Below are 11,621 nucleotides of genomic sequence, written 5' to 3'. Positions count from 1 at the left end.
CCTTCCAGAAATCTCCAGCGCTCCGCTCCCGCCTCCAACACCTCCCGGGGCGGGCTGAGGGCCCTAAATGGCCCCTTCCACAAATCTCCAGCGCTCCCCTCCCGCCTCCAACACCTCCCGGGGCGGGCTGAGGGCCCAAAATGGCCCAAAATGGCCCTTTCCCGGCACCTCATAGGCGTGTTGTGGCCAATTACACAGCCAACTATTCCCAGGCGTACAAAACACCTGAAACGCTGCAGGAAATCTCACAAAGCACAGAGAAGTCCATCGGCTTGCTCTCTGCGTAAAATGGAAACTAAACTCAGTGTGAAAAAATAAAAGCCTTTGTTACTGCAAACAACTTGCAATCCAAGAAAATTCTACTGGGACTTAAGGGAAATTATTACAATAAATGTTTGGGATTTGGAATTTATTTCAGGCTTAAAGTCTCTGTAGCAAAGGCAATGGTGAAGTAGTTCTTTAGAAATAGTGGTAGTTCTTAACTAATGTAGGAACAACAACCACAGGAAAAAAGAAAAAAAAAAACCAAACCAGCTGTAGTACCAAGAAGTAAATGGTCAACTGGAAAGAGTTCATAGGGATCTGCTCCTGTGGAAGCAATGAATAACTTAGTGTAAGTACTTAGTGTAGTTCTTAGCTCTGCTTGAAGACTTAACCCCAGAATCATCACCTAACACGAGTGCCAGAACTCTGCATTTTCCCCCACACATCACCCCTGCGCTCCTCCCCTGCCCACATTCCCATATCCACAGTCCTGCTGTACCCCGGGGGTGAGCTAAATAATTTATCAAAAATATTTTCTCATAATACCCACTTTCTACCACAAAAGTTAACTGGTAGAATAACCATAAGAGACAGAATAAAAAATCTTGTGTGTATTAGAATTCATCATCCCGAGGGATATGGTCCAGACAAATAAAGTGAAGGTTCTTGGAGAGCACACTGTCACTTGTTTAAGGAACTGGTATATGGGAATCCCTGGAAACTGCCCTCAGTGATAAAGGAGCAGGAGAGAAGAGAGCTGGCAGCTCTTTAAGCATCTTTTCCTTGAAGTACAAAAGCTCTTTGTACTTCTTCTCTGTACTTCTCTTCTTCATGTGTAAGAAATCAGCAGGAAGGGCAGGAGACCAGTGAAGCTGAGTGAGGCCCTTCTGGTCTGACTGAAGTGCAAGAAAGAAATGCATGGGCACTAGAAGCAGGAATATGTATCCATAGGGGAGAACATAGGGATGGCACTTGGGGGTATAGAAATGGGATCAGGAGAGCTAAGGCACAGTTGGAGCTGAATGTGGCAAGGGATCAGAAAAAAAATAAGGGCTCCTAGACATATGTTGATTGGAAAAGGAGGACTTAAACGAATGTACACCCCCACCCCCCACTACATCAGTGATAACCCACATGGACAGGGGTGACTGGGTTTCTTTGACATTGGACTTTTTTTTTGCCTCAGTTTTTGCTGGCAGTCATGCTTCCAACAACTCTCAAGTCACTGAACTTCAAGGTGGGGAAATAAAGTACCTTCCCCCTTGTAGGAGAAAACCAAGTTCAAAACCATCTGAGAAACCTGAACATAGACAAGTCCTTGGGACATGATGAGATGCATCCCACGGTTCTGAGGGAACCGGCAAGCATGGGTCCTAAGCCATTCTCCACTGCATTTGAGAAGTCATGGCACATAGGCAAAGTCTCCAGTGACTGGAGAAAAGGAAATGTCACACCCAGCCAGAATATTCAGAAGGAGGTGTTCTACTGCACAATATACAGTGTTCTGCTTCACGGGGTCGGTGTTCAGCACAGGTTTACAAACCTCAACAATGTCTGCAAAACCACCAACAGTCTGGGCATGTTCTGAGACAGAAGAGAAACACACACCTTTTTTTCGGTGTTTTTTTTTAATCCAAATGAGCTACAAACCAATTGAATGGAATTGATGCAGAAGGTTTTAATTGAAACACAGAACAAAAGCTGGAACAAAGCTTTCTGCACAACTTTACTGACTAATTTCAAATCATCATTCATTCTCCTTCCAGATAAACAATTTATATAACTGCTCCATTGACTGCATTTATTGCACAAAAGACAAATCCAATCAAACAAAAAATCCAAACCAAAAATTAAGCAGCAATCTTTCCTATGAAGTTCTTAAATCTCAGATATATTAGTAAAGTAGTTAAGAAGCAAAAAGTGGGATGTTAGAATATGGAAGTGGGTGTTTCAAGGAGATGTATCATTCCTTTAAGTTGTTGACATCTTTTTTGAGCTAAAAAATTATACTCTTTTATTTTTTAAATTGCTTACAGCTTGAAGATAAAAAAATAACGATAAAAAGAATGCACTCAATTCCATAGATGACTTTGTTTAAATTAAGTCTACCTTTGAAAATTGTAAAGTTTTGTATGATTACTATTAGTAGAAAGAATTTAAATATATCAAATATAAAAATTAACTTTATAATATTATTTTAAAAATTGCATTATAGTTAATTTATATATATATATCTATATATCTATACATACATTGCTTTTCTCCAAACTAAAAGAGAGACTAGACTGGAGATGTCAACAACTATAGAATGGGAGATTTCATTCATTTCTAGACACACATTGCAGTTATCTAATGGGTGACTTTGGGAAGCATAATGAAAGAATTCTTCAATTCAAAACATACTTGCTCTGAAGACAATATATACTTAGGACAATTGCGGCCCAACAGTGGCACAACTGTTTTTAAAGACTCGAAGAATTAGATACACATAGATGTGACATCACACACACACACACAGACCTAATGCTTTGGCAGGACAGAGGAATAGTTTCATGACTATTTGGCAACAGTTAGAAAGCACCAAAACCACAGTGAGCATAAATGTAATTAAAATTATTCTAGATTTAAACCAAAGAAATATTATAATCTGCTATTGTAATCTGAATTATCACACTTCATCATCAATGGATTTATATGCTTATATTTTGCTTGAATATTAACATAGACAGCAAGATTGTTGATGTTTTTTATTACTATCCTGTGAAATATACCACCCTCTTTCATGAGATCTTCAACCTTCTTATCTGTTGACATACTGATTTTCTTTTCTCCTGTATAATCTGGATCTTCTGGATATAACTCATCTCCTGGGATGGAAAAAATGATTTAGTTATAGATTGCCAAACTTTTTTCAGCCTTTTCATTGAGTGACACTGGCAATTTTTTTAGAATTTATCAGACATGTAAATCAGTGGAAATGTATTTCGCAATGAAAAAGTAAACTGCCTCTAAACAGCTTCATATTTAAAGATACAGCCATAAATTTCTGAAGTATGTCAGTGACACTGTAGTGCACACTGAATGTTTCAGAGCTCCTTATAATGTGCTATTAATATACTATCATCACAGCCTGGGCAGATAGGAGTGTATATAGGGGGAGAACAGGACAAACACTTTTGCATGTGTATAAAGAGGACTAAGAACAGAAACTTATTGTGTTCTATTCTGTTGAAGAAAACAACTGTTTTGCCATATCAAGGCATTACACTCTCGTGCAAGACAGCTAATATACCTCAAATACAGAAATCCTAGAGGTCAATTGGAACAAAAAAAAAAAAGAAAAAAGGGAAAGCATAATGAAAAGCAAACTAAAAAAAGCAGAGAATAGTAAATAGTACATGCAGCTTTTCTTAATATTGCGTGTACATAATTATGAAATGAGAGAGACTTAAGTAGGAGAAAGGGCAGGAGGAAGATGACTTAAGTGTATGGTTTTAGTCTGGTGCCTTATCACTGCAGCTGTGAGGTGTGATACTGCAGCTGTGCTTGAATCCCTTGTCCTTACAAACTGATAACTGAAGTAAAGGAGAATTCCCACTGAAAAGGGCTGTTCCTGTTTGGCCAAGGAGATAAAACTATTTATTTAACAAACACACAGGAAAAGGAAAATAATGCTAAATAATAAAATCTCTCGCTGTGGAGAAAAAACCTGGGAAAGTGTCAGAGTCCTCCCTTTGGTCTCTTCGGAGCTGGGGCTTGGCCCAGGGCCAGGCCCTCTGTGCCCAGCAGAAAGTCCTCCTGATGTGTTCTAATATCAAAGCAGTCCAGTGGAAAAGGGAGAAAATCTGAAATTCCAGGGAAGGGAAAAAAAAATTTAACTCTCAGTCTCCCTCTGGAGAAAAAGAAGCTGAACCACTGGCCAAAAGCTGACTGGAAAGCAGCAAGCCGGGTGCTTTCTCCCTCCCCTGCCGCAGCTGGAAAAGAAATTGCTATCTCAGTGTGTCCTTGAACAAGCTGCAAACTGCTTTGAAAAGGTTTTGCTCAGTTTTTTTCCTTCCCCCTCTCAGGCTCAGTTTAGAGGCATAGAAAGGCGCAAAGTTAATTTCTGGGCATAGGCAGCGACATGGGATACACATCATAAGGTCACCCCAAGACACTGGCTAAATAAGGGGAGTTCTAATACACCCTTCAGGTTATATGAAGCTGAAATCCTGGAATTTCTTCACAAATACACATTATGACAATGATGAGACAATGAGATTATGAGCAACTAAGAAATTACTGTGCTGTCTGATCCCCTGGCTTGTCTCTGACTGCAGCCACTGTTACAACTGTAGCAAACAAGGTAGAAACAGCATGCAGTAGCTTGGCTTAAGGGTATTTTCCTTACAGTTATGGCTGGTTTATGTCATGTGGCTTCAGCACATAGCATTCAGGAGATGCTGTGTATTTAGGAGAACTCTCCAGTGTGTCCTTACCCGGCAGCAGCTGGATGAAGCCATCTGGAGCACTCAGCATCACCGGCATCCAGCGCTCACAGCCCTCGAGAGCGCGCGCAGAGCTGAACCTCTGCAACTCCCCGAGGGAAGAGAAGTTGCACAGCCTACAAAATTCATAAAACTGCGGTGGAGGAAACCAGATCTCTTGAGACTGAAAGCGTTCGATGGCTTCTGGAGGTGATGACCACTGGAAGATGAAAACAAGCCTTGAAATAATAGTTTCATCAGCAGATAGAAAGTCTGAGTAACCTGAAAAGTCATTTAGCAAGGCAAGTTATACAGCAAAAGAGCTTGCAAGAGGCCGTATCTTCTGAACACAATAAAACCCATGTATAAAGTATACCAAAAATAACAACAACAAAGACATTTTAAAAATTGAAAAACATAAACAATCCATAAAAGTTACTCCTTTTTTCCCCAATAAGTTTTTATTTTACACACAGACATGCCAGGATTAGAAACTGACATTTGTTTTAGGGGCCCAACTAAAAGTTTACTGAAACCAATGGAAAACATTAAACTCTGTGTTACCAGAGGTTGATGCTTTGGTTGATGCTACTGATGCTTTGAGAATTAAAAGTACCTCTTAACATCTGCTTCTTAGAAGCATTGTTTTTGGAGTATGAACACCCAGCTATTCATGCTTATTCTGCATGTTAAAACTATTGGTAATCTTTATTTCATCTCACATGGCAAATTTTGTAATAGAAATATGTGCATAATCATTGGCAGTAGATTTATGCTGTTATTAACAAAATTACAACATAAACTCTTTTGAAAGTAAGGTTTCAGGTACTTTTAAATTTCTGTAGTAAAATTTGTTAAACAAATAAATAAGCCAACATTAGTTAATACCAAAACTGTTAGATAGGCTTTTACAGAACTGTTTGATTTCTCATCTACTTGTAACTTGTAATCAAACTTTTCAGAATCCTAGAAAAACTTAAGGACCCGAATGCACCAGACCTTAAGCTCTCTGAGAGCTTCATGAAGTTTGTTATTTTTAAGCATTCAATTAAAAGAAAAAAAAAAAAGACAAAAAAAATCAAAGAAAATTTTCATGGACTATTTTAACAAGTTTATTACTTAAAATATCCCAACTAACTCCAAAAGACAAAAATTACTAGCATCTCTTGCAGCCCTGGAATATACCTGTACCTACCACATGGATCTCTCCCTGTATACTGAGTGCTAGAGGCATTTAACAACCACTATACTGCAGGAATGAACGTATAAAAAATGGTATTTGTCATCTGCCTTTGAAAGAGACAGTAATTCAAGGTGAAAGGCATCTGATGCGACACGGATCATGTAAAACGACCTCACAAAAAACTCTCTCCCGGCAGCTGCTGCATCTGCACCTCTGATAAGGGCGGCAGCTCCAGGTGTGCAGGGGAGAGGGGAACCGTGCAGGTGAAAACTCCCTTCCCTTTCCTCGCGTCTTAAGGAGCCTTATCAGGGTGGCTTTGATTGATCTGGAGGAGAAACAGTTGTGTGGAGACCTCACAGCACCTTCCAGGATCTGAAGGGACTGCAGGGAAGCTGGAAAGGGACTCTTTGTCAGGAACTGTAGTGACAGGACAAGGAATAACGGGTACAAATCGAAACAGGGGATTTTAAGGTTAGATATTAGAAGGCAGGTTTTTTTTACTGTAAGGGTGGTGGGACCCTGGCACAGGTTGCCCACAGAAGCTGTGGCTGCCCCATCCCTGGAAGTGTCCAAGGCCAGGCTGGACAGGGCTTGGAACAACCTGGGATGGTGGAAGGTGTCCCTGCCCATGGCGGGGGTGGAACAAGATAATCTTTAAGGTCCATTCCAACCCTTACCATTCTATGATTCTATGCCTGTTCGATGTGTAAGGGCACATTCCCGGCGGTGTGCCGGAGGCAGGGGCCGTGGGAGAAAGGCTCGGGCAGGAGCACCCGCTCGCATCGCGACACCCGCCCGGCCGGGCTGTGCTGCATCCCGGGCACCGCCAGCCCCTCTTACCAGGACGGCTGTCACCTCCTGGTCGTCCTGCGAGGCGTGGGGCGGCCGCTGCTCCAGGCAGCACAGGAAGAAAGCCGTGTCATACCGGCGGCCGCCGCGGCCGGCCCTGCCCACGGGCGTCAGCCAGTTGCTCCACTCGTGCAGCGCCCAGATGTTGGGCGCGCAGCCCAGGTGCTGGCACAGCCGCAGGAAGCAGGACGCGTCCTCCCGCACCCGGCGCCGCCACTCCTCGAGCTCGGCGGCGGGCGGCAGTCGCTCGGCGGGCAGCGACGGGGCCGGCCCGCGCCCCGGCACCAGCAGCAGGATCCCCGCCTCCTCGAAGGTCTCCCTGAGAGCGCAGATGCGGAAGGCGACTTCCCCCGGCAGCGGCGAGCCCAGGCTTTCCCGGTCGGTGGCGAAGAGCGGGGCGCGGCTGCCGCCGGGTGGCGGCGGTTTCACGGCACGTAGCCCGCAGTGCGGCGAGGCGGGCAGCAGCCCCAGCCACTCGGCGGAGAAATCCGCCGGCTCCGCCAGCCCGCCCGGGAACACGTGGGCGCCGGGCATGAAGCCGCTGCGGGAGCTCCGGCGCAGCAGCAGCAGCTCGTAGTCGAAGGGGCCGAGCGGGGAGCGCGGCGGCCGGCCCGGCGTGCCCGCCGCCAGCAGCAGCGTGGCCGCCTCCCGCCAGTGCCGCAGCCGCGGGTTCATCTTGCGAGGCGGAGGGCGTTGCTGCAGCCGGGCGGCACCGCCGCCTGCGCCCCCGGAGGAGCCACTGCAGCCGCGGGCGCGGGGCGGGACAGCGCCGGGGGAGGGCCGCAGGAGGCGGGCCGGGAGCCGTGATGCCTCAGCCCTCCTCAGCCCTAAGCCGGTAAGTAGCGGGTGCCCTCAGCGGGCGAGTGCTTAAGGAAATACAGAGGGTTTAAGACAGCGATGGCCGGGAGAAACGAGGCGATGGCTTTAAGTGGCTTGGGAAGCTGTGGCCTGGGGTAGCTCGCGCTTCCTGGGGGGTCACAGCACGGAGTGTATTTACAGCGCCACAAGGTGTAAATGCCGAGGAGCTTCCTCGGAGCCCAGAATCTTCCGGAGCACAGGTGAAGCGTCTGTGGTTACATTCCCGGGAGTCAGCACGGGGTCAGGAGCCAAGGACTCGGATTTATGATGGTAATACTGCTGCTGACCCGCCAGCTGGCCTCACAGAAATCTGCTTATCTCAATTCCATAGCGAGCCATGCTGGCAGCAAAAGTCATTTTAGGTCTGTAGTTAAACGTGACGTTTGACAAGTTGTTTGAATTTGTTCTAGTACACTTCAAAGGGGAAGAGTATGAAGAGTTTTAGTTAATTATTACAGAACTCTTACGTTTTGAGGTTTTTAAGTACCTTGTTACCTGAGAAAAAAATATTCAGCAAGGTAGCAAGATCTTAAAAAGGTTTTTTGAACCTTTAGGAAACATTTTATTTTGTTGATTGATTTTGATTCCTCAATTTTCTTTAATTTGTAAGAAATTTAAGCAGAAAAAAGCTGATGACACAGGTTGAGAAGTTTTGTTAGAATAGTGTTTGCATGTAACATGGAAAATCCTCTTCCTATTCATAATCCTTCTCTTGCCAGATTGCATTTAGCAAATACCCATGTGCCTGTACATGCTTCTGACAACCTCTCAATTTGATTTTATATTTGAGCTTGTACTTGATACATGTGAGATGTGTGCCACTGGAGCTGAAATGAAGTTTAGAAGCAACTGAACCAGTGGGATGCTGGATCACGTCAATTGAAAAAACCAAAACTGACCTTGAGGTGTGCCCAGACATAGCTGGGCCATAAGCTCACCCTGGTGCCAGACTGCAGTGAGCAGGGCAGGTCAGCCAACCCAGCTGATGCTGCTAAAATGAGTGACCACACAATAGACAAGCATGCCTCCCTCTCCTTCCCGTGCTTATCACTGAATATACAAGCAAAACCAATGACATCTTGTAACTTGAGCCACCCTTTTTCTCACTAATTTAATAATTTTTTCTCATTAGTAATTACCACCTTAGACTGTGGAAGCACAAGGCCCATTAATGTGCCTGTTTTCTACTAGAAGGCACTTTGAACCTAAAATCATGACATTCACCTTGGTATTTGTTTGGCTTTCGCACTCTTTGTGTAGTTAACTGTTTTACTGTGTTAAGTATACATCTTGTTAGGAATGTGCTTTGCCTAAAAGCTGCTTTACTGGTGAAATATTAATAAACTACTGAGGTTTTTCAAGATTTAACATCCAATGAGCTTGATGGCTAATCAAAAAGATTTAGGGTCCATTATGTCAGATCATTTTAGCATAAAGGCATTTTAAGTAGAAAGTACTCATGTACCAATAATGAATGGAGTCTCTTTCGAATCAGATATAATACCAGCACGTATACAAAAGTGTCTTACTACGGCAAAAATGTAACATCTGATAGCCCTGGAACATTGTTTCAGAACATATCTAGGAAAATCTGATACTAGAGAATAGCAATGATTATAGTGTTACCTCAAGTTTCTAAATGGAAAGTTTGTTTGTTTTTATCTAGGACAGTGTAAAGTCTCACAAGTGCTAGTATGTAAAGCAGGGACACCCTGGCAAACAAGGCATAGGATCATAGAAAGGTCTGGGTTGTAAGGGACCGTAAAGATTACCTGGTTCCCCCCTCTGCCATGGCAGGGACACCTTTCACTATCCCACGTTGCTCCAAGCCCTGTCCAACCTGGCCTTGGACACTTCCAGGGATGGGGCAGCCACAGCTTCTCCCTCACAGGGAACAATTTCTTCCTAATATCCCATCTAAACCTGCTCTCTCTCAGGTTCATGCCATTCCCCCTTGTACCTCCAGGCCCTTGTAAATAGTCTCTCTTCATCTTTCTTGCAGGCTCCCTTCAGGCACTGGAAGGCCACAATTAGGTCACCCTGAAACTTCTCTTCTCCAGGCTGAACAATCCCAATTCTCTCAGCCTTTCCTCATAGCAGAGATGCTTTATCCCTCTGATCAACTTGGTGGCCTCCTCTGGTTTCATTGGCATCCACTGGTATTAAACCTTGCGGGTCTGGTTCTGTAGGCATTCTTGCAGGGGAGTGGAAATGGGACGTGTGGCTGGCACAACACTGCTGTCTGCAGCCTCAGACACACAGAGAATGCCAGGGCTGGCCTAGAGCTGCAGTGCTGGGGTTACAGCTCTCTCCAGGACTAGAGCTCAGCATTCAGAGCAGTCCTTTGGACCCAAAGACAGCCAAGTGCAAACTAAGGTAAACTTTCTTCCCTACTCCACTTGCTGCATTTTCCCACACATTTCGGGGGTATATAAGGCACCTGTTCTGCTTGAGAAGGTGCCATTTCTTATCTGAGGGTCAGCAGGTTCACCCTATTGCTGGCAAATTTTTTGACTTCCTTTCAGTATTGTCTTAGGAAGAGTAGTTCAATACCCATCCACGGCAAAGCTGAAGTCATCTCATGTGAAATTCCAGGAGCATGTGAGTCTTTAACTGACCCAGTTATCAGGACTGGAGGTGGCAGGAGGTTCTGAGAATGAACACTCAGAAACTCTCTGAGCAAAGATAAAGGATGCAAAGGGATGTTTTGCCCCCTTCCAGTTTCCTGCTAAGAAAGGCAAAAGATAAGGTCTTTGAGTGTATATCTGCCCCCTCAAAGTTACAGCTGACCTGCTGGAGGTAGCTCACATGAATATAGAACAAGTCTTACAGGCAAATTAGGTGTAAGGTTATCTATAGAGCATCTCCAACTTAGATGACTTTTTTCTTCAATCTGTTCTGCTAGCATGCAGAGCTCATCTCACTTGTACTTAAAATTTCTATAGCCTTATGAGTGATTTCAGAAAAAAGGAGAAAATCTGAGGAAATCTATTACTAATCCTCAAGCAAGCATACCAGTTTATTGCATTACTGTGTGTAAGGATTCCAGCACAAGGACATTATGCTTCAAGGGCCAGTTGTAGGCTGGGAATACAGGGCACTTTAGTGTGGAGAGAAGTCTCCCCATAGCAGGAATTAGCTAGATACATGTGTGACACTCAGTCAAATGTAACAGAAGGCTGAAGAGTCAGAGGTCCCCTTCAAATTAAATGATAAAAAAAATAAAAAAGGTATTTTTGCTAAAAAAGTTAAGAATTCAGCTGTCTTTCATTCTTCTTGTATGCCAGAACATACGATTGTTTACCTAATGGACCCCAAATACTTCTGTATTTTAGGTTGGTTTCAAAACCAGATTATGTTGTATTGAAAAAAAAAAACCTCTTCTGAGTGATGCAAAGGTTGCATCAAATGAAATACCATAAGGTTATTGCAGTGATAATAATTCTTTGTGGCATCATATTTCAGCAATGCAGAGGTTACTTCAACATTTTTCTCTACACTTCACTTACTGCCTTACAAGAAAAAGAAAGCATAAGTTTGTTTAAAAACAAAGGGTTCAGGTCACTAGATATATGGAAATGATTGTCAAATTAACTTTCTGGGGGTTTTTTGTACATTGTTAGCAATAGAATGACTTCATTCCTTTTGTTACATCACTGCATAAATTATTTTGCCCAGACAGGTCAGTGCAGATCTCACCACTGTAATAATTAATTTCAGATTAAAAACAAGGTCCACCAACATTTCATCATTTAATTTAGTTTACATGCAATCCTGTGAGTTGGAAATGATTATACTAAGTCAGTTCTTGGTTTAATTTAGATGCATCTTTGTCCCCATGCAGATGTAATATCTACAATACTGAATTTTGACAATTTTGAGTACCAAAAAATGCAGAGATTTCACTAGGCTTTTCTACTGCTTCCTAAACTGGCTTATTTTCAGTGTTGTAGAATCACAGAATCATTTAGGTTGGGAAAAAAACCCCCAAGATCACTGAG

The 11,621-nt window shown here is 43.6% G+C and overlaps 3 protein-coding genes across 13 annotated transcripts in view; 1 reads left to right on the top strand and 2 right to left on the bottom strand.

Annotated features, from left to right (window-relative positions):
- Positions 1–150, bottom strand: part of TDRD12 (tudor domain containing 12) — a 57,605-nt gene extending 57,455 nt beyond the window's left edge. For 3 of the 7 annotated variants that reach the window (XR_006015968.1, XR_006015967.1, XM_042027619.1), the window contains exon 1: positions 42–105. The gene's annotated coding sequence lies outside the window, so the exon portion shown is untranslated. The other 4 variants (XM_042027613.1, XM_042027615.1, XM_042027618.1 and 1 more) reach the window with 2 other exon arrangements.
- Positions 151–1,922: 1,772 nt separating this feature from the next.
- Positions 1,923–7,437, bottom strand: NUDT19 (nudix hydrolase 19). Its single transcript, XM_042027626.1, has 3 exons — positions 6,754–7,437; positions 4,743–4,950; positions 1,923–3,131 (listed from the first exon to the last, which is right to left on the bottom strand). Exons 1-3 carry the CDS (start codon positions 7,435–7,437, stop codon positions 2,905–2,907), a joined length of 1,119 nt encoding a protein of 372 aa, XP_041883560.1. The 3' UTR covers positions 1,923–2,904.
- Positions 7,438–7,515: 78 nt separating this feature from the next.
- ANKRD27 (ankyrin repeat domain 27) overlaps positions 7,516–11,621 on the top strand; it is a 55,102-nt gene continuing 50,996 nt past the window's right edge. For all 5 annotated transcript variants that reach the window (XR_006015971.1, XR_006015969.1, XR_006015970.1 and 2 more), the window contains exon 1: positions 7,516–7,597. The gene's annotated coding sequence lies outside the window, so the exon portion shown is untranslated. The remainder of the gene's footprint in view (positions 7,598–11,621) is intronic.

This window comes from Corvus kubaryi, unplaced genomic scaffold (assembly GCF_017639235.1).
Source record: "Corvus kubaryi isolate FWS band 111438036 unplaced genomic scaffold, C.kubaryi_AGA036_p1.0 37300, whole genome shotgun sequence".
Taxonomy (NCBI): domain Eukaryota; kingdom Metazoa; phylum Chordata; class Aves; order Passeriformes; family Corvidae; genus Corvus; species Corvus kubaryi.
This window is presented reverse-complemented; position numbering and strand designations above follow the sequence as displayed.

Bases quoted from the DNA above. Each gene is read 5' to 3' on its own strand.
- NUDT19 (XM_042027626.1), bottom strand. From the start codon at position 7,437: ATGAACCCGCGGCTGCGGCACTGGCGGGAGGCGGCCACGCTGCTGCTG. The intron at 4,951-6,753 runs GTAAGAGGGGCT...TTCATCTTCCAG, and splicing joins AGGAGGTGACAGCCGTCCTG to TGGTCATCACCTCCAGAAGC. The intron at 3,132-4,742 runs GTAAGGACACAC...TTTCCATCCCAG, and splicing joins CTTCATCCAGCTGCTGCCGG to GAGATGAGTTATATCCAGAA.